The 20,996-nt window shown below is 36.4% G+C and overlaps 1 protein-coding gene across 1 annotated transcript in view; it reads right to left on the bottom strand.

Moving 5' to 3' along the window:
- USP34 (ubiquitin specific peptidase 34) overlaps positions 1-20,996 on the bottom strand; it is a 133,059-nt gene that overhangs the window by 25,107 nt on the left and 86,956 nt on the right. The window contains 24 exon segments of the mRNA XM_030490276.1: positions 77-181; positions 1,507-1,551; positions 1,676-1,780; positions 1,885-1,933; positions 2,351-2,502; positions 3,048-3,122; positions 3,207-3,375; positions 4,442-4,527; positions 5,735-5,815; positions 7,300-7,365; positions 7,960-8,007; positions 8,112-8,186; positions 8,284-8,364; positions 10,119-10,214; positions 10,310-10,363; positions 11,885-11,963; positions 13,397-13,550; positions 14,145-14,317; positions 15,673-15,767; positions 16,471-16,548; positions 16,651-16,707; positions 16,796-16,942; positions 19,250-19,315; positions 20,598-20,761. Coding sequence (XP_030346136.1) covers positions 77-181; positions 1,507-1,551; positions 1,676-1,780; positions 1,885-1,933; positions 2,351-2,502; positions 3,048-3,122; positions 3,207-3,375; positions 4,442-4,527; positions 5,735-5,815; positions 7,300-7,365; positions 7,960-8,007; positions 8,112-8,186; positions 8,284-8,364; positions 10,119-10,214; positions 10,310-10,363; positions 11,885-11,963; positions 13,397-13,550; positions 14,145-14,317; positions 15,673-15,767; positions 16,471-16,548; positions 16,651-16,707; positions 16,796-16,942; positions 19,250-19,315; positions 20,598-20,761 — 2,300 coding nt within the window.

Below are 20,996 nucleotides of genomic sequence, written 5' to 3'. Positions count from 1 at the left end.
ACGTAAAACTTTTTCATAGACATAAAAGAAACAAGAGAAAACCAATTTGGCTTCTGTTTTCTTTTACATGTTGTACCTCCCATATCCTCTGCAGAATGTAAGAAGCAAAGGGTGGCATTCCTGGAGGTCCACCAGCAAACTCCATGAGCATGGTCAGCAATTTGAAGAAAGGATTGGCTGCCTGGAATGCATAAGAAGAAAAATGTCCATTTGATCTATTTCACCCACTAATTTTTGTATAGTCTTTTTAAAATAGCCCAACTGTTTGTATAAAAATAGATTTCTACAAACTTCAGACATGAACATTTATATTAGTTTTAATCCCTTATTATTTCATCTGTAAATAATCCATATATGCTGATATCCACATGTGGGTACAACAGAATTAAGCCACTGGTTCTAGCTAGTGCCAGGCAACATGATCGTACTAGCTAGGATCAGCCTAGTAGAAGTATATAGGTGCGAGGAAGTAACAGTTCACATTTTAAGTCACATTATCCTGAACAAAGAAGGGGGATCAAGCTGTATGGTGCTGAAGAATTCACCAATTTATCCTGGTTTATATATATAGAAGATTTTCCTATCTCAGAGAAAATATTATTCTTAGGTATTTGCATAACATGTAACATGGATTGTGAATAGTTTATCCTAAAGCAGCATATTCTGAGGGTTTACACTGTTTTCCTCTGAAACGGCTAACAGTTCTACACTACCGTGTTGGCTCTATTACGAATTTTGTTGTTTAAGTTTGCCAAGACTCACCCAGCTTTAAACAATGCTTCAAGAAAGTGCTTACTACTGCTGTTATATATTTTGCACCTCATCAAAAACGTCTCCGGTGCAGTTGTGTGTGTGCAAAGCAAAGAAAGCATAAAAACATAGCATACGTTAGCATGAGGAGGGAAGTAGACTGTCATCCGATAGTGCCCATTCCATCACACAAAGCAAAGCTGTCATGAGAGCGATTTCGTACGTGCCTCTTTTCCAACCATGATCATAACTCCTCTGCTTGACATGCCCTCAATTTCTCCTGATTATTTTTCCTTTTCTGACAGCACTATATAAGAACTTCCTTGTGTGAGCATAAACTTCTCCGCTCCATCTATTTTTCATGTGGAATCCATCTGGAACTCTCAGCATTTTTGTTATTACCAGGGCAGGAATTTATTCTGACTGAGAAATATGTTTGCATGCACAGAACTGCAAAGCAGTGCCCCAAAACTTGAACAACCAGACGATAATTATGATTATTGTTACCAATTCTTTTAATTCATATAGCTGGAGAATGTAGAAATACATTACTTGTCTTTGAATAAAACCTTCATCTTAAACTGCATACCAGATTTAGAAACTTAATACACAGTGCAATTAGACTTCATTTAATGTCACAAAAACTTCCATGGATCATCTTCCATGCAAGATTGTTGGTTAGAGAAGGATGAAGTAATTTAAAACAGAAAAATATTAACACGGATGATTTAATATACAGGTAGTATGTTTACATACCTCAGGAGTCAACTTTGCTATAGATGTGAAAAGCATGGACACAATCTTAAAAACAAAACAAACAAAACTCACTTAGACTTGTGCTTATTCAGTTAAAAGAATAAAAAGTACCCCATTACACTTTACAAGATAAGATTTTCAACAACCAGCTACAGTCTCTGATACTTACATGTTCTGCGAGTCGATTATTGTACCGACACAAACTGAAAATGAGATTGCAAGTTTGCCTGATGTTGATACCATCACGGATATGTTGAAACAAAAAAGGAAAACCCTGCAACAAACAATGAGATACTAGTATACTGTCTACAGTTATGTACGTGCACATGCATCTGTGCTTTTCTATGAGGCTTATACAGTCATATTTAAAGGAATTACCTTTCCTCCTGTTAATGCTGCCATGTCGTTTTGTGACAGGGTCAAATGCCTAAAATACAAAAAAAAACCCTTAATAATTTTACTTCAGCAATTGAAAAGTAAGGTTAAGGAGAAATACAGGATTGAGTGTTAGTTTATATTCTTCGGTATCACAATATATAAAAGAAAAAAAAAGTATTGATATAAAGCTGAATAAAAGAAAATATTTTGTACTTAAACCAGAAGAAATTCATATATGGGCAACTGAACGTATTTGAGGATTTAGCCTGAGTGTTATTTGGTCAACAGTGACTAAATATTTACCTTTTAAAGGGTTAGAAATATAAGGGGCCCATACACAAGCTCATTTATACTGTTAAAGAAGCCCACAAGAAAAAAAACCGACACCAACAAATCCACAAAATCTGTAATTTCTTTCTGACCTAACTCAGATTAGAATTTACTTTGGTTTTTCAGAAGCTCTTGCCTTTCTGAGCGAGACTGTTCGACTAGGAGAGCGATCAGGGCGATCATCTTTTCCAGTGCAGCAGGCCTGTATTTTTCTTCTGCTAGAGAAAGTATATCTTCCTCTTCCTCTTCTTCCTCCCCTTCTTCCTCAGAAAGTACTTCAACCTGTGGCTGAAGGGAGAAAAACAGATAACTTCAGTGTGGACATTTTAAGACTTAATTTCAAAGAGCCTGTATGTGGGTTTTGTCACTTACCCAGAACAACTTAATAAACTTGCATGAATCGAACCAGGTGAATACCTCATCACTTAATTTTCACATTAAAATATTCAGTTTGCACAAGCTAAACTGTATTTACAAGTACAAGAAGTGGGTTGGTTGAAGGCACTACACAACCTGATATGCTGGTCTATGTAATAAAAAAGGCAAGGACATTTAAAAGCTCAAGTCATACAATGGGATTAAGCAATCAATTGTTATTACCATTAATAGTGTGGTAAGGGCAACTTTAATTGGTTCTACTTAATATCTGTTCTATACTAAATAAAAATAGCCAATTCATGCTTTTAAAAAAAATATTCCCTTAAACACTGAAAAAAATGGCACAAGTGGAGTAATTTTAACAGCTGAAAGATGGTTCAAGAGACACAACACTAATGGTAACATATGTAAAATCGGAAAGACTGGTTCTTGTTACACTAGATATTCAAACTTACATTTTCAGGTCCTTTAGTTCCCATGTAGAAATGGACCATTGTGGATATGGCTTGCAGTGAAAGCAAGAACTGGCTCTGAAACAAGCAGATATTGAATTACTCGAAAATACATACGTGCATATACGTAACTCCTTCCCCAAACTACCAGGCTATACTCACTTCCTCTTCTCCCATTTTGGCAAATTCATAAAGAAAGGCAAAGTATTCTGTGAGATGTTTACTGTGAGGCTTCACACCGTGCTCCATGATTGACAAGAGCGTCTTCACAAAGCGTGTCACACAAGAGCGACTGCCGATGTCCTCCACAGGACCATCCATGTCATCCGAACTGAAAACGAAACTCAAGTTAGATATTTCACACAATACATGGAGCATAAAATCATCTAGAATCAGGAACACAATAAAATATTCAGACAAACTTGCAGTTTTCTACTCTGCCCTGCTATCATACGCAGCTCTCTCACACTTCCTCTTATGCCAAGTATACCCTACATAACATCATGGCAGCATCCGCCACCCGAATTGTTGAAAGGGTAATCAAATCAGTATTCTGAGTCAAGATTCCAGTCAGGAAAAGAATTCTTAGAAAAACAGTATTAGGGGATCTCCTACTTAAAATCATTCCCTTGATGAAGGGGATCTTACTCATCTACTGGAAGTCGGACCTTATCACCAAACAAAACAAGTGACTTTTAAAGTAAGGTTTCCAGAGAAAATTAAATACTACTTTTTGCTATGAAAACTGTATCTTCAGGTCCTGAATTTTGTCTTGGCAGTGTAGTTATTACAAACTCTGCCATTTTTGCTCTGGAAAAAAAGTTATTAGCAGGATTCACAAGTTTAACCCAAGAGATGAAAGAAAAACCACTTTCTTCATCTTATGATGTATCGAAAAGGAAAAGGATTTCATAATTGGAGACGAAGTGACAGCTTTCTGGATATCTAGCAGAACAAAAATGGATCCAACAGGTTTTTCCTACTTTTGACAAAACCTGTGATTTGTTTACAAGCTACAGGACAAGCCTCTCATCTCCAACCTCCAACCAGACTTACAAATTACAATTTGCACCTATATGCCTCTGAATCCAACCTACAATCTACAATCAGATTCTCCAGTGTGAGCGGCGAGATTTACACTTGCAGCATGTTACTGGTAGTGAAAAGACCATGCTGAAAACCTAGGCTAAGGGAACAAATGTTTCAACAATGTCTTTTTGGACACTGGCTTTTGCATCATAGTAGTATTTTTAAATAAACCAGAGCACTCTGGATAGAATAATAAAGAAAACTAAACCAGGACTATTTTTATGAGCCCACTTTGAATAATTCATTAAACAAAAGCAGTTGTGGTAGTGTGTGTAATAAGTAGAAGTGCTGAGGTGTTTTAATTTTACCAGTCTTCCATTCCTGGCTGGAGATAGAGATGCGCATGCACTGGCCTCAGTCTCTGTATCACATGAATACACAAACGCTGGAACATCTGCAAATGGACAAGTAAATGAACTCCACATGTTCATTCTTTTACATAGATGTCAACACTGATTTTCTAAGCAAAGACTATTCCGTCGCTGAGCACCACCAGCTCTGTGCAATTCAAAGGTAAAGTTGGGATTGGGACACCCACATTCCATTTCTTATTGTACTGACAAGTCGTATTTTAAGAGAATAGTCAAATCAGGTCTTTATAAACACATCTGACAGAGGAGCCCTAAAAAGTGCTTTTAATATTGGTGAGCGCTGTACACTACTGAAACATGACTTAAGACTGTTGCTGCTAAACGTTATTGTTTCTTCAATCTCTATTTTCTGGAATGTTTAAGATATTTTTGGCAAGCTATTTTTTATTTTGCCTCTGGCTATAAGAATTTATGTATAAATTTTAAGGAAATTCCTTCCAGTAATTTATAATTTGTAAAACATTCATCAGGATTAGAGCTTTGCCTGAGATCTGACATAGAGTTTTCCCACAGAATAGATTCCTTTAATGACATGTTGCATACAGGAACTACGCAGGGTTTTGTATCAAAGTATTACTTTAATAATCAGAAACCCAATCGAGGTACTCAGGTGAGAAAGTAATTGCTAGTTAGTTGTTTTTACCTAAACAACTTGCAAAGAAAGTATAAGTGAAACTATTAATAGTACTTATATTTGTGAATATCAAATGCTATCCATATAGGTTTGGGTTTATTTTCCAGTTTGAATTATTTCCAGAAAAGGGTATTAACAAAACTTTGTGCCATAATATTATAAAATTAAATCTTCCCACAAAAAACAAATGCAGAAGTTTAGAACTGAAGCTTTGAGGAGTAGTGAATGTACATAATCGATTCTTTTTTATTTGATGAATGTGTATTTTGACACATTATTGTTGAACTAATTCAGAAAAAAAGATCTTTTTATGTAATGTGTTCAAATTAAGACACCATGAGGCAGTTGTAGAGAATCTGCATCTATTGTGTCATTGTGTGACTACAGCACTATATTAATACCAATTTTGTTTCAAACAACAATAATGCTCCCATGGCCAAATATATTCTCTATGTTCTATGCAAGAATGGAAAAGAATAAGACAATTACAGGAATTAACAGAAACTTTCAGAATCATTTAATGTGTCATAATAATTGTCCGTTTCTGTTCATGGGTCAAGCAGTCACCTGACTTACAAAGGAACATTCTTTCTTACCTGTCTCACAATCTGATTGGGACACTTTATTAGAATCTGCATTGGCCACCAATCATCATCAGCCATACGATCCAAAAACCACTGCAGAAGATACATACTTTGTTAGTTTTGTTCCAAACTTGTTCTAGTCCAATCTTCTTTTTGCATGATATTAAAGTCTGAAGAGAAATTGATGTAACTATTATTAAGGAATAAGCGAGTTTTAATCCAAGGGAAATCTAAATGTCTTCTGTGCATGAGAAGAAAGGAATAAAGATCAATAGCAGTAAACATCAACATAATGTTATATCCAGTTTCTTCTGTGTTCTGCATGTCATTGTTCAATTATCTGGAAGAACATGCTCATCCTGAAAAGTGATGTCAATAGAATAAAAAACAATGCTTACAATGAATCTTGTAGAACAGGGATAGGCTTAAACAAGAATGAAGTTCCTGAATTAATCCTTTATGCATTTTAACATGTGGAAAAGCCTTACTACCTCCACAGACAGTAAAGGTATAAAACTAACAGAATGATTCAGAGTTAAGGCTCAGCAAATAATACAGCTGAGTTTCCCAGGATTTTGTCTTAATCACAAGGAAAGACAGTTTAAAATCAAGAATCCAAGATGTTCTTCTTTTTATTGCAATTGTACTCAAGTATTCTTTACTATATTAAATGTCTTCACTTGTCCTAAGCATCTTAAGACTACACCACACAAACAAAACTGTCACCCACTTACTGAATGTTCCATAATAATTAAACAATATAGATTCAATTTATAAAAGAATAATTAATTTAATTCTTTTGTACTGAATAAGGTCCAGTGCAGGATAAAGTATGTACTGGGATCCTTGTGCATTTAAACTATCACAGAAAGTCTACCACAAACTTTTCTTCAGCATCCCAATATTATTTTCACTAACACCACAGTGAATTCTCTGGGGTTTCTCAGTCCCTCTCCACTTTGTCCCAGACTTCCCTCAGGCAGAATTTGACAAACTTCATATAAAAACATTCCTTTATTTTTTTTCTCCTCCTTCCAGGAGTTTTAAGTCTTTCTACACATTGGGTTCAAGGTCCACAGCTTCACAAGCAAGGTGCTATATTGATTTGTTTTCAGCCAAATCTGACTTCAGCTGCTCTTACTCCCTTTCTAAGCTTCTCCACTGAACCACAGCCTTTTATCCCACTGCCCTCTCCCCTTGGATCCAACTCCAGGCCCTGCTAAATCCTTGAATATTAGTCTGATTTTCCATTTCTCTTGTGTGATTTCATTTAAACACCTCTTAATTACACGAATCAGTATGTACTAATCAATCAAATAAAGAGGTGGTGACACTGTGTCTCTTTTTATTCAGTGTCAAAATAATTTGGGGCTGTGATCTCACCACAGGTTTCTGAAAATAAAAGTCAAGCCATTCCCCAGAATCTGCAGTAATCAGAGAGGATGAATTTCATCTCACAGTGCACAAATATGCCAAATACAGTAGTTCCAAAATATTCCAGGGATACGAACCTCCAGGAAAGTTAAACAATATATAGAAAGTTGGTTTGTACTTTGCTGAGTTCCTAAGTCACTTACTTCACAAGCTGCCTGACTGTTATTAAACTGTTTTGTTAACAGTTCAATCCACTGAAGCATTGTAGGCTGCAAAAAGAAATACAGAAAAAACTATAACTTAGAATGATAAATTGCTCCTTAATCCTTAAACGTTTCTAAACAGTCTGTTAGAACAACAAATCTTAAGCATACAAATAATAAATGCCTTATGAACTGGTAGTAAGTTGCACCTACACAAAAATAACAGGACATACATTTGAAATCAATGCAAGTTGCATGCAATGTGTAGTAGGTACTCATGTAATTTTACCCAAATGTAATTCTTACTAATCCCAGACCACCTAGAATTAGTAGCATTGTCACCACAGACAAGAAAGAAGCAACACTTGACTGAGAATAAAGATGATTCAGACAGAACTTTCCTGCTGTTCATGTGAGTATTTATACATATTTTGATATATATAAATACAGATTTTATTACAAATTTATCAAACCAGAACCCACACTTTTATCATGGTGCAGTGCTTATTTTAAATGTGTTAAATAACAAGATTTCTACATTAACTTTGTATCATCTGTGGTACTTAATACACCTCAAAATCAGGCTTTGAAAAAGTGCAGACATCCTTCCCGCTATATTCATGCAGCTACTTAATGAGAATTTACAAGTAAATGGAATACCTTTTCCTTTGAATGAATAAATGTCTCTAGCACAAAGGAAGTGCTTAACTGAAAAGAAAAAAATAACAACATCGCACATTAATTAGAGATAATGCCCTGAATTAAATGTAAACAAGGTAAATATGAATAAGCATGATACATTTTTGAAGTACTTACTTTTGCGTCATCAGGGAAACCGCTTTGATCTGGTAGGTGCTTGGGATGCTACTACACAACTGCCACATAACCTAGAGTCAGTAATTTTTATTTGTTAATTAAAATAAATAATGAAAATCTGCAAGGAAGAAAAAGAAGCATTAATATTACATTTTAAATGTAACTTACCCCAAAATATGTATGTTCAAAAATGTTCTTGTCTTGAAGAAACTGCATGTTATCATGCCATATCCCACTGAAGAAAAATAGCTACATCAGATACAAGAAAGCAGTTTATTTCACTACATAAGGCATGATTTAGATATTAAACGCTTGCCATGGCTAAAAAAGCAGGCTTTTTTCTTATGCAAAAATTATTTCTGGAAACATTTTCTTTATTTTAAAGGAATAGCGTCCAAGTTGTGCTATTCATTACTATACTGAATATTAGTTTGCCTGATGTATGACTGTGAAACAGAGCTCAGAATCATAGAATCATTGATTAGTTTGGGTTTGGACAAGGACCTTAAGATCATCCAGTTCCAACCCCTGCCATGGGCAGGAACGCCTCACCCTAGACCATGTCACCAAGGCTCTGTCCAACCTGGCCTCAAACACTGCCAGGGATGGAGCATTTACCAACTTCCTTTGGCAGCCTGTTCCAGCGCCTCACCACGCTCACAGTAAATCTCTTCTTTCTGAGTGATCTCATTTTACAACTCTTAATTACTTCACATTTTTAGGCTGAAATTTTTTGAGAACTGGTCCACACGTTAAAAAAGAACCACAGTTAAGACCTTATTGTGATGTCTGTGATAGTGTAGTAACTTAAAACCCAACAAACCTCTCAAAACACAGTTCACTAACTGCAATCAGTCAGACCTTCCACCAGCCCAGCTAGGTATGGCTGAAGTTCTGACCCAAAGCCTGATGAGCTCTGTGAACGTTTGATAAATTCTTAAAGAGGAATATTTGACTCTCCATCATTAACCAGAAAAGGTTTTTATGCCACGTCTCTCCGTTCCTCTCTCCAAAATGATGTTTTTGACCACATCTGTAGCGTTTTTCACATAAATATAGTTTAAAAGTTTAACTTTGATAAAATCTGTTATGATTTTTAAGACTGAGAAGGATGAAAAGCACAATCTGCTTTGCTGGCTAGGGATGAGTCTCTTTAAGTTAAGAACCTAACACATCACAGGTGATAAAAGCAATACTTCTGAGAGAGCAGGGGAAACTGGCTTTTCAGGAGATAAGAAGGGAGAAAATGTCTTAACAAATCCCATATTGGGGATGTACCTAGCACAGAGGGATCCCTAGTGAAACACTCTGCTCCTGTGCTCTACCTTTTCCAATTCCTCAGATCATACATGGCTTAAATAGCATCTTTATATAAACAGCAAGGTGTCCTAAAAACAGCCCCATCACTGGAGGAGAACAAGGAGGTGTAGCTGTTACTGGGGTTTGTTTTCCCCTACTCCTTTTCCTAACACCTGGGCTACTCTATGGCTATGGGGAGGAAGGGATCCTTTTCTGACTGATGCATTCACTTGGCATTTCACAACACACTAGACAAAAGTGGAAACAAAGAGTTGGAACTACTCTCTTATCTTGTCCCACCTCAAAGCAAGAAGTTGCTGAGGTATTAAAGGATGAAAAGGACAGTGATTAATGAGAACACTTCCTGTAGTATTGGCAACTGTTCACAAAATGTTGGTAAATGCTTACAAAACCAAATCAACAGTGTTCTACCATTGTTTACAAATATGAAGCAGAATGATTCAGGTATGTGAATTAAAAAAAATACAGGACAGAAATGAGAAAATGTCTAAAATTTACATTCAGTGGAAATCTGAATTTACTTCCTATCAAACAACATAGTCCTAAGGCGGGCAGCTCAATGGAAGGATTGTCACCTTCATGATTTAAACTGTATTCACTTCCCTATGGTTATGCAGATTCCTGATTTGTTTAGTATTTCCTATGGTATTTTAAAATTGATGTTAAAACAAATCAACTTGTACCTCCAGCAATTCTGATGAAACATCAAATTTGTAGTCTTTGCCATTTTCCTCCTCTGGTTCCATCCGCTTATAAAACAGCATGTAAGCACTGTGTGTCTTTAAGAAAAAAACATCTGTATCATTTTTGCTTTGAGACATAAATCATGCAAGTAGAAATATAATCGTGTAACAAGTGTTTGGAAGAGAAATACCTTTTCAAAGGAGAAGTCCATAAATTTATCAGTAACAGAATCGTAAGTTTTTGTCTGTCAAGAAGAAAGCAAAACCATTAATTACAACTTTCTTAATGGTCTGGTTATTGACAGTTTGTGATAAATGTGCAAGTGAACTATATCAGGACATGTGGAGAGAAGCTGCTGACAATTTATTTCTTGTTTAAAGTCGTTTTCTTTCTTTTTTTCTCCTATTCTGATTTTTCAGAGTTGCTATGCAATATTGTGATCTCTATCTCCTGCAATTTCCTGTCTCACCCATCTCATTGACACTTCTTCCTTTTAGGCACCTGAAGGTATTTTATCCATTTGACAGATAACATATTTTATTGTTTTATTGTCTTTATCAGACAAGAGGAGTTTTCTTACGCACGGTACTGTTCTAGTAAGATACTGCATTATTCATGATGTGTTTTATGCAGTGATATATAACCACAAAGCGTGATCAATTCAAGCATAACCTGAGAACATTTAAGTGTCATTCAACAGTTATCTGTATTAATACCGTACAAAAATATTCAGACTGATGTCATAGGGCAGTAGGCTGACCCGAAAGACAAATTTGAGTGTGTAATAAAAAACCTTGCCCTGCTGAAAGCAAGCAAACATCAACTTAAGAAACTTTATCTCCTTACAGTAAAAGCAAAACTATTTAAGCTCGTAAATCCTTCAGATCTGTTGGCTTGAAAACCACTTACTAACATCAGAGCTCAAACTTTCCCACTGAACCACAGCATAAGCTGTTCACAGATCTGACAAATTTTTAGTTCAGGTCTGTCACCAGTGAAAAAGGATCTAACCACAAGAGATTCACAGACCAGAATATGGAAATTACTGACACAAGGTATAGACAAAGATCAAGAAGCCCTGTTTTTCCAGAAGAGGCATAAACTTGAAGTAATTACTCCTTCAGTCAATGGTCTGAGCAAAGCAGACATCCAAGCAAAGGATTCCTAAATTATATACTCACTTTTCAATAAGTACATATATAATATGGTGATAAAATCAGATACAGTGAAGAAATACCTCTACTCTGGAGAGAGGCTCCCCTAGTTTATTTTTATTCATTAGCAATACCTACACTGTACTTCTGATACCTGTCTTTCAAAACCACATAAAAATGCTTGTATTCATATTCATAAATTAAATGCTACAATAGTTGGTACAGGAGCAATTAAAACCCTTCTCCTTTATTGCCCTAACTACACTTGTTGCTCTACACACTTTTACTACAGCAAGTGCAGAAAAACCAGAAAGCTGCATCACCAGTTGCAAGCAGTCTCTTTGTCAAGTCTTTCAGCCCCCAGAGGAGAGGGAGACCCTTTGAAGAGATCAATGGTAGAAGAGCAGCCAGCTACTACATCAACATAAGATAAAATATCACCTGCACAACAAAGGTGTCAAAGGTTTAATAAAACCCAGCTAACACTTGTGTTTCATATACATTCACAACAGATGGCAGACCAAAGGCAAGCACTATGGAATTCTTCACGAAAGTATTGAGAACAGTTATTGTAATGGTTGAAGATGATAAAAATAAGAGTCAGAACTTACTGTCATTTCTCCACCAAAACATTCTGAAGCAAGCTGGGCAGAATCAAATGGTTTCACTTCGGCATCATTGAAAAGATACCTGTAAAAACAGCAAGCTTTGAAACAACTGCTGTTCGTCTCTAAGGGCAAATAAAGCATAACAAGTACTTAAACTATTCTTCAGATTTAAGTATTCCTATTAACTTCTACTGTCTTGTTTGAATCACAGCAAACTAAACTAACTGATCCCAAAAGGGACTTCCTTTTCAGGAAGAGCAAGAAGTCAGCGTTCAACAGTTCTTGTTTTTTCTTATCAAGAGACACATTATTTCCCTCATTTTTCCAGCCTGACTTTCATACAGACAGGGTTTTAATGCAGTCAAGAAGATTTGCCTTTTCCTTTTCAATCTGAGTGTCATGGAAATCAAAATTAAATAGAGAATCATTCCATAGAACAGTAGAACTCAAAGTGGAACGAGGCAGAAAAGATGGCACACTGTGTTAGATTCCCTCTGCAGCAGGGACTGGGTCACAAGTTGGAACTGCTAAAAAATGCTCCAGCTAGCTATTCTGGGGAATGGGAATAGAGGAAATCTTGTCTCCTATGCCAGGGCCTAAGATGGGAATCCGAGATATGACATCCAGAAATGACAGGCAGAGAGTGTTCCCTGCTTTATGTCACCTAGCAAGACCCTCCTCCTTTCTATGCACATATCTCAGCCCTTTCCAAGGTTACTTCTCCCAACTTTTTCTTCCTCTTCACAACCATCATATGCCCAATGTACGTAGAATTTTCCAAATCAGAAGTGGGATGTCACAGTTATTTATTCATCTATCACTGATGTGTAAGATCCTGTCTCTTTTTTTTAATCTTTGAAAAGAAGGGATAGAAAAACAAATGCTGCTGAACATTTCAGTATGTCACTAAATTGCATCTAGGAGGAGCTGGCAATAGGAGAAGATTACCAGCTAGATAAACTTGAAAATCAAATGTGAAAACAATTCCATATATAAAAAGCACAGTAAGAACAGATTCAGATAACTTAGCTGCTGTAGCAGCATTTCTAAACTCACTGCATCCTGTGTGGCAAAGTGAAGAAAAATTCAAGCTGTTGTTTCACTGAAAATGGACAAAATTGAAAGGACTGAGTTCCACAACCATAAATGTAGCTGTATGCTCACCAAAGGCAACAACCAGATTTTCTGAAGGACAATCTATTAAATCCTACTGTTCATTTTTGACTGAAATAGATTTATAGTCATTGATAGTCCTGTCAAGAAACAAGCATTGGCTGTAACGTGAGGCTAGCGTGTCATTCTCCTGTGTCCAAAGCACCCCACAACTGTTACAGCTACAGCACACAAATATGAATGCTAATAAATTAACATACTTACACCCATCAAATCCCAACTTCTTGTGCTTTTGAGAAGAACCTACAGCACATATCTCCTATACGACTGTGTCTGACAAGGTCAAATAATATTAGTTATTTTAAAATAAGAAATTATAAGATGTTTTTTGGCATAACTCACCATTTGTTGTTTTTGTAAGCGTGGGGATTGACTATATCTCTGATAAAACTGTAGTAATGCCCACCATCTGCTGTTCCTGTGTGAACCGTTACACCTATCAGATCGTATTCATAACTTTCAGTTTCTTTCAGATATCCACCATCTTCCTTGAAACCTGAAATAATTTAATGCAATATTTAATGCTATTTCCTAAACACCTGAACTCCAACACGAGTATGTCTTACATACACATTTCCTATAGTTGCACTTCTTTTCAGCACAGCACCATGATGACAGACAAAAACTCCATACCCAGAACAAGGAGCACAGACCCTAACCCTTGTGAAACAGTTCCAGCAGAATATCACTACTGAAGAGATGAGGACTAAGTTACTCCAAGTTAGCACATCTTATTTACGATGGCAGTTAGCCAGCCATTTGCTGAAGTCAAGCATTACTCTGCAAAATCAAAATAAGCCAGCAACAAACTGTAGGTAACTAGTTGTAATTTCTCTCATACTTTAGAAACAAATGTAAGAATAATTCAAATTCAACAGTAAATGAAAACAAAAATAAGTGGCCAGTTTTCTCATATTAAATAGAAAGTGAAATAGGTTGATTAAAACTGTCTTTGATTTTGTTTAAAATGAATTATTAGCTTATGTTATACATACATATACATACATACATATATATGGTATATATACATACATATGTATGGTACAGCTGAAAGAGGCAAAGCTTGCTGAATTTGTCTTAAGAAGCATACCTTCTTTTCTGTCATTTTTTCCCATGAGGAAATCTTCAGTGTAAGGTGTCATATCCAAACGTAAGGGGAATGAAAAATGTGTATTGACTTTCTCCTTCATCATGGTTACCATATTAAACGTGTATCTCATTGTGTTGAAGCTTAAGATCCGAGGTAGTTTCTTAAAACATGCCCTGCAGGATTAGAAATAATCATGATTTGCAAAAGCTTAGCAGGTTGACCTGTATTTTCACAAAGATTTTAAACACATTTATTTCAAACATAAAATTGGAGTTGCTAAGTCACATGAATATAAAATTCAGCTATCGGAATGCCCTGGAGCAGGGCAGCAGGAGGTCAGATTCAGCCTCCTGAACAATTCTATCTAGCCTATCATCATGTCTTGGAAGAAACATCAAACTTATTCGTGGCATGAATGACAGTTTTGTAAACTGATAGCATAAAACGAGTCATGAACGTATTTAACAATGCGAATCCCCTCATTACATGGAGTTACTCTCCTGCAACTGATGAGTTTCAATGCAGAACATATTGTGTATTAAATCTCATAAACGTCACAATACTGATTTTAAAGTAGGTTTCTCTTTCACCCATGTTGTTTTAACAGCTACAAAAACAACAATTAGGTTTTTCATGTCTAAACCAGACATTTGTCAGTTGCAATATAAAGCCAATATATATTTTATAACAGTTTTCTCTTTATTAGCAGACTTTTTAAAATATGGAATTTTTAAGGATATTTTGCCTGCATGGAGACCTCAGAGCAGCCTTCCAGTATCTGAAGGGGGTCTACAAGGATGCTGGAGAGGGACTCTTCATCAGGGACTGTAGTGACAGGACAAGGGGTGATGGGTTAAACAGGGGAGATTTAGGTAAGATATTAAGAAGTCCTTCCCTGTGCGGGTGCTGAGGCGCTGGCACAGGGTGCCCAGAGAAGCTGTGGCTGCCCCATCCCTGGCAGTGTTCAAGGCCAGGTTGGACACAGGGGCTTGGAGTAACCTGCTCTAGTTGAAGGTGACCCTGCCTTTGGCAGGGGGTTGGAACTGGATGAGCTTTAAGGTCCTTTTCAACCAAAACCAGTCTGGGATTCTATGATTTTTAAAACTACCAATTTTAATTAAGAAATTCAGGGTTACGTATGAAACCCTAAGCAATTACGAAGTATAATGAATAACACAAGTCCTGAACAACCTCCTCTGAAAGAATTTGATCTTTTAATAACAGGAGAAGTAACAGTTTTGAAAAGGCACTAATTTCTGCAAATTTACTTTTATTTACATTGAAAAAGGTCATGACCATTTTACTGTGCAGGTGATCTTTTGCTAAGTTACCTTACATTCTTTGTTTTGGCAATTTGATTTCTTAGTTATGTGCTCACTTGCAAAGGGACCACATCCTCACAGGCATACAAGGCGGCACACATCTAAAGGATTATTCTGTTATCTAAAGGATTATTCTCATTCCAATAGTAATTTCAGTAATTTACTAAAAAGACACATTAGGAATGCTTATTTCTTCTCAATCATACCTTTTTTCAGCCCGCACTTTCTTCCCACAATGTGAACATGTATACATGTTGTCACCTTCCAAGGTATCTTTAATAGTTACTTCATCAAGAGATTCCTAATATAATAAACAAACAAAGAAGGAGCTTACATTTTTCTTGGATATTTATATCTTGCGCTTGCATGGCTTGCTTTACAAACCCCTCTCTTTTAACCTTACAGTAAATTTAACATTGCCATTAAGTTATGAAAGTAAAGGTGGCCAAAGGCATCAAAAAGTCTGCAAGAAGTACATGTACCTGAATTAAGAGAAGAGTTTGGCAGGAAAACCAGTTCCTAAGCCAAACACAAAATTCAGGAACCAATTCAGAAAAATGGCACTCAAAGCTGTCCCAAAGAATTCAAGCGCTTAAAATTCAAATTCCAAGTGTGGGGATTAATACTTAAAACCTAAAATTATGCTGGTTTAAGTTTTAAATTAACTTAATAAGCAATAGTACATGTATATATAAAACCTTTTGATATTTACAACTCTCTCATATAAAAATGGCCATGGTATTTTAAAGCACAGAAGCAAGTGGCAATTACTGACTGTAACACAATCTTTACTCAGTTCCAAATGGCACCAGCTGATAGCATGTTGCATTGAAAAGATGAAACAATTCAATCAAATCACCTAGTAATATAAACCTGGAAATACACCAAAATTAGATACAGAAAGCACCAACACATTCAACAGTGTATGGTACAGTCTTTTATACTCGACTGCACCTGGTTATAACTGTGAGCTATGCTACACATCTCAGCCTGGTGGTACTTACATAAATATTCTTCATATCTGCTACCTGGCATCTTACTGTATAGAACTCCTCAGCAGTCTGACTTACATGCTCACAGTCCTGAATCACAGCAATGAAAGAGGAAAGCAATGAAATAACTGTTTTAAGAAGTTAAAAAAACCCCAAATCTTTAAAAGATAAGGATGAGGGACCAATACTTACCAAAGAAACAACATTGTTTGTGATAACACCTCCAAACAAACTTTTCACTGTGTTTTTCTGTGAATGAATTAATAAATTCTGTCAAGGAAATTTGAGCAAATCTGTAACTTTTCAAGCTCCCTTTTGCTCCCTCTTAATAACTCACCAGCTCTGGCGACATTTCTTCTATTTTTGTTATTAGGTCAGTGAAGAATTCCGTCATATCTTTCTGCTCTCCCGTGTTCAGTGGCTGCTTATCCATGGTGTAGGTTTTACAGAAAGGCCTTGGATTGTATGCCTTACACTCACTTTCCTTGAGGTAAAGAATACCAAGCAAAGCTAATCAACATCAATCCTTCTATTTTAAGTTACCCAGATACACCAAACATACATTTCACACAAATGTCTATTTAAAGAGAGACATACTTTTACATACAATATCTCCATATGTGCATTAGGCAACACAGTTGTTTAAATGCTTCTGATGAAATGTAAAGCCATTTTTAACAGATTATCATTACTATGATATTCACTAATAAAATATCATTAAGTAATATTTAATAAATACTTAATAAAATGACTCAGTAAAAGAATATGGCTGAAGACGTCACACATCCCTTTTCCGCATAGCGGTTCAGATACAAAACACAATAGGAAAGACATCAGCCTGTGTTTATGTATTTCTGGACATCACTGACTTAAATCTTGACAAGTGCTTCATTCTCCTTCAGACTTCTCTATAGTATAAACTTATCACCTAGTTCTTAACTGCATGTGTTTAGTCAGAGAAAAGAATTTGCCATATAAAGCAGTTCTTTAGAATACATCCCCCATTCCACTGCCTTTCACACTGGGAATGCAGAACTTATTTACAGCAGAAGGAACTTTGTTCTTGTAAATAACAACATACATAATGTTCTCTTTAAGAATGTGTGGCAAGACAGTGCTTCCTGTAGATATTACCTTTTTTGGAATAAAGTCTTTCTCCAACATTTTAAGTTATGATAAATCATCATAAGATTTTATGTTCCTGTGTTATTTTATGCTTATATAAATACATGGATTTATTTTATTATGATTCATGGCAGGCACTACATGCCTAAATTCCTTTCCTCTATTTTGTCTTCAAAGTGGTCATGAATTTCTTCCACAAAAGCCAGTGCCAAGAACAAAACCACTCAGCTCTCCTCAGGTTTGTCATTATTTCAGGAATGTTTCACTATTTTAACCCCAGCGAACACCTGTGACCTGCCTCAATTTTGTTTGGTTCTGGAATTTCAAAATTTTTAGTTGCTTTTTAATGCTTTATTTCAAAAAAATTAACCTTTAAAATATTGGAGCAAGGAAAATGCAATGAACAAAACAATATAGTTTATCACCAGGGAAACTGAGGCAAACAAGTTGTTTCATGATTAAACAAAGAATCATGCTCAGAACCCTTTACATCAAGGTCCATGTGAAACAAGGTGAATGTCAATGGTGTTGGACAGTCCTTCATGGCAGAGTGTTTGTTAAAAAGAACAAGTAATTTATTGGGATCTTGGCAAAGTGCTCACATATGGAACCAAAACATCCTAACGGGACAGCCAGTCGGTGTTTGGTGGTGGTGGAACTCTGCTGCTAGGGTCCTTCCAGTGGTTATCTTCAGTTAGACCTGGGGAGGCTCCTTGAAGCACCATTTTGCTAAATTCTTATAATCCAGTTGGGAGCCTTCTGTGACCTCCCCAGCATCTGTGTAATGCATGACTATTTACTCACCTTATTACGTACAAAGTATATCTAAAATATCTTAAATCCATACAGAAGACTGATGCAGTCATTTCTGCTGGAACAGTTTCTACTGACTATTCACAAAGTCAGTTTGGAGATCGGACTAGACACAGCAGTGTAATAGCAGAACTGTCCCAGATTCTTACCTGCAGGGCTCCTGTAACAATCAAATACTTCATCAGGAAGGCACAATTACCCAGTTTCAAACTGGTGTGTTGTCTGAATCCACCCTGTTACTGCATCCAAGGAGATGGCTGGCCAGGGAGCTCCTGGGCCACTCAGATATAGCAATGGAACTGCACAGGGTGTCCACACAGGGCACAGCCCAGCCACAACATGTAACTAAGAAGCAGACTTGATTTTCAGACTTGTAACTCACTTGTAACTGAAGTCCCATAGCTATGGTAACATCCTGTGCTCACCTGAGCATTGATGTGCTGGGGCTGAAAGGTTTAAATGAATGAAGGCTGTTTGGACTGTGGCACCTGATCCTGACATTTCCATACATTCACTTCACAAATACTTAAGGACACATTAGACAATCACTAGTGTCTGAGAGTTGGTTCCTGCTCATTATAGTTTGTGCCCAATATTATAGCCTATCTTAGACTAGGATTACATTGTCTCTTCGTGAAAACTATTATGTTTGCTTAACTGATTTGCTGAGTAACAACTTTTAAGTGGGTAAAAAGTATTTCAGTCAAGACATTCATTTACAGAACTTAGACAGAAAGGACTTAAGATGGCAACATATAGAATAGTAACTACATTTTTCTTGCCCTCACCTCCCTATCACGTCCCCCCCCTAAAAAATAAGGTACTTTATAAAGTAACCTCTATTTGCACCTACCATTAAGTATGTAAACATTTTCTGGAGTTCTAGTAGAGTGGTCTTGTGTTTCATATCTTCTGAATACTAAAAGAAATTCATAAAAGAAGATTTTATCTTTTGGCTTCTAACTTTACCCAAACAGCCCTTAAACAGATGAAATAACTATCTTTTTAAATAAAACCCCAACCACTTTATTATGGACAATTAAGGAAAATGCTTGTGTACAAGAACACACAGTGCACTGTTTTACACTTGTATATAAAGCACCACCTACTCAAATTTATGGCATGTCAATATTAAACCCAAGTCAAATAATAACTCTATTTTCTAAAAATTTCCTGCAGCTGGGAGCTTTTGTGCAGGTATTACAAAGACTGCAGTAATTCTGGTGTAATTTTTATCAATTCAACCCACTATATAATGCATTTCACATACACTCCAGCAGCTTTACTGAATTTTTTGGTTTCTTTATAAATGGGTAACTCTAAATGAAGTGAATACTACCACTAACATAATAACAAAAAATGATGACATCATGGAAATGAGGCTGTTTCACACATTATTACATGCCCTGTTGATGACAGGGACCAAAACAAAGTTTCCTATTTTACAGTAAATAGCTAGAAGTAATATTCTATTTCATAAATGTATGACAATTTACAGGACTTTCTGTACTTCTGGTAGCATGAGATACATGCCTTCCAGTGTCTGAGGGGGGCTACAAGGATGCTGGAGAGGGACTCTTCATCAGGGACTGCAGAGATAGGACAAGGGGTGATGGGTTCAGACTTAAACAGGGGAAGTTCAGGCTGGATATAAGAAAGTTTTTTACTGTGAGGGTGCTGAGGCACTGGCACAGGGTGCCCAAAGAAGTGGTAAATGCTCCATCCCTGGCAGTGCTCAAGGCCAGGTTGGACAGAGCCTTGGGTGACATGGTCTAGTGTGAGGTGTCCCTGCCCGTGGCAGGGGGTTGGAACTGGATGATCTTAAGGTCCTTTCCAACCCTAACTATTCTATGATTCTATGCTGTGGGCCTTTATAAACATTTGATGAGAATGACATTTATCCTAATAAAATGACAAATGAGGAGTTAAGGAACAGGTAAACCAAACATGAATAAATCTAGGCGATAGCAACAGAAATATGCTTTTGAGAATATGTTTTATTACAATGCACCTTAAGGTCCTACCGCATTATGAATACATAAAAAAGATGACTCTTCACTTCAGACACCAGCAAAAGAATCCAACTGAACTAAAAGCAAACTAAATCTTGAAGAAATATTCTTTATCAAGTCTTAAAAGTAAGTTTATACTTTATCGGCATTTGCACTGAGTCTAAATTTAAACTCCTATCAGAAGCATACCTTTGCAGTAAATATTGCTTGTCTGGCCTCTGGTATCATGTACAGTTGCTGAATGGTGGATGCCAAGTAACACGTTGCTCCAAGATTAGTTAGACCCACAAACCTGCATTCAGCACGAACGTCATCGTGTGGCCAATAATCCCACTTGTAAGGTGCATGGGAAGCTGTAAAAAATGTGAATCATGTGCAGAAAAGACATAAATTCAAAATACAATCTAAAAAAGCATAAATACAACTAAATACATAAATACAATTAAAAGCTTTATGTTTACATTAATAAAATGCATCCTGTTTCTGCAGTCTACATTTACAGACATGAGCCAGACTGTACCTGATGCACTGTAAGTACATCAGGAAAATCACTTGATACAGCAGCAAGCCTTTCTAGGTGCCACGCTG

The sequence above is a fragment of the Strigops habroptila genome, chromosome 6 (genome assembly GCF_004027225.2).
Source record: "Strigops habroptila isolate Jane chromosome 6, bStrHab1.2.pri, whole genome shotgun sequence".
In the NCBI taxonomy this organism is placed as follows: Eukaryota; Metazoa; Chordata; class Aves; order Psittaciformes; family Psittacidae; genus Strigops; species Strigops habroptila.
Note: the sequence above shows the minus strand (reverse complement) of the source record. Positions and strands in the feature narration are given on the sequence as shown.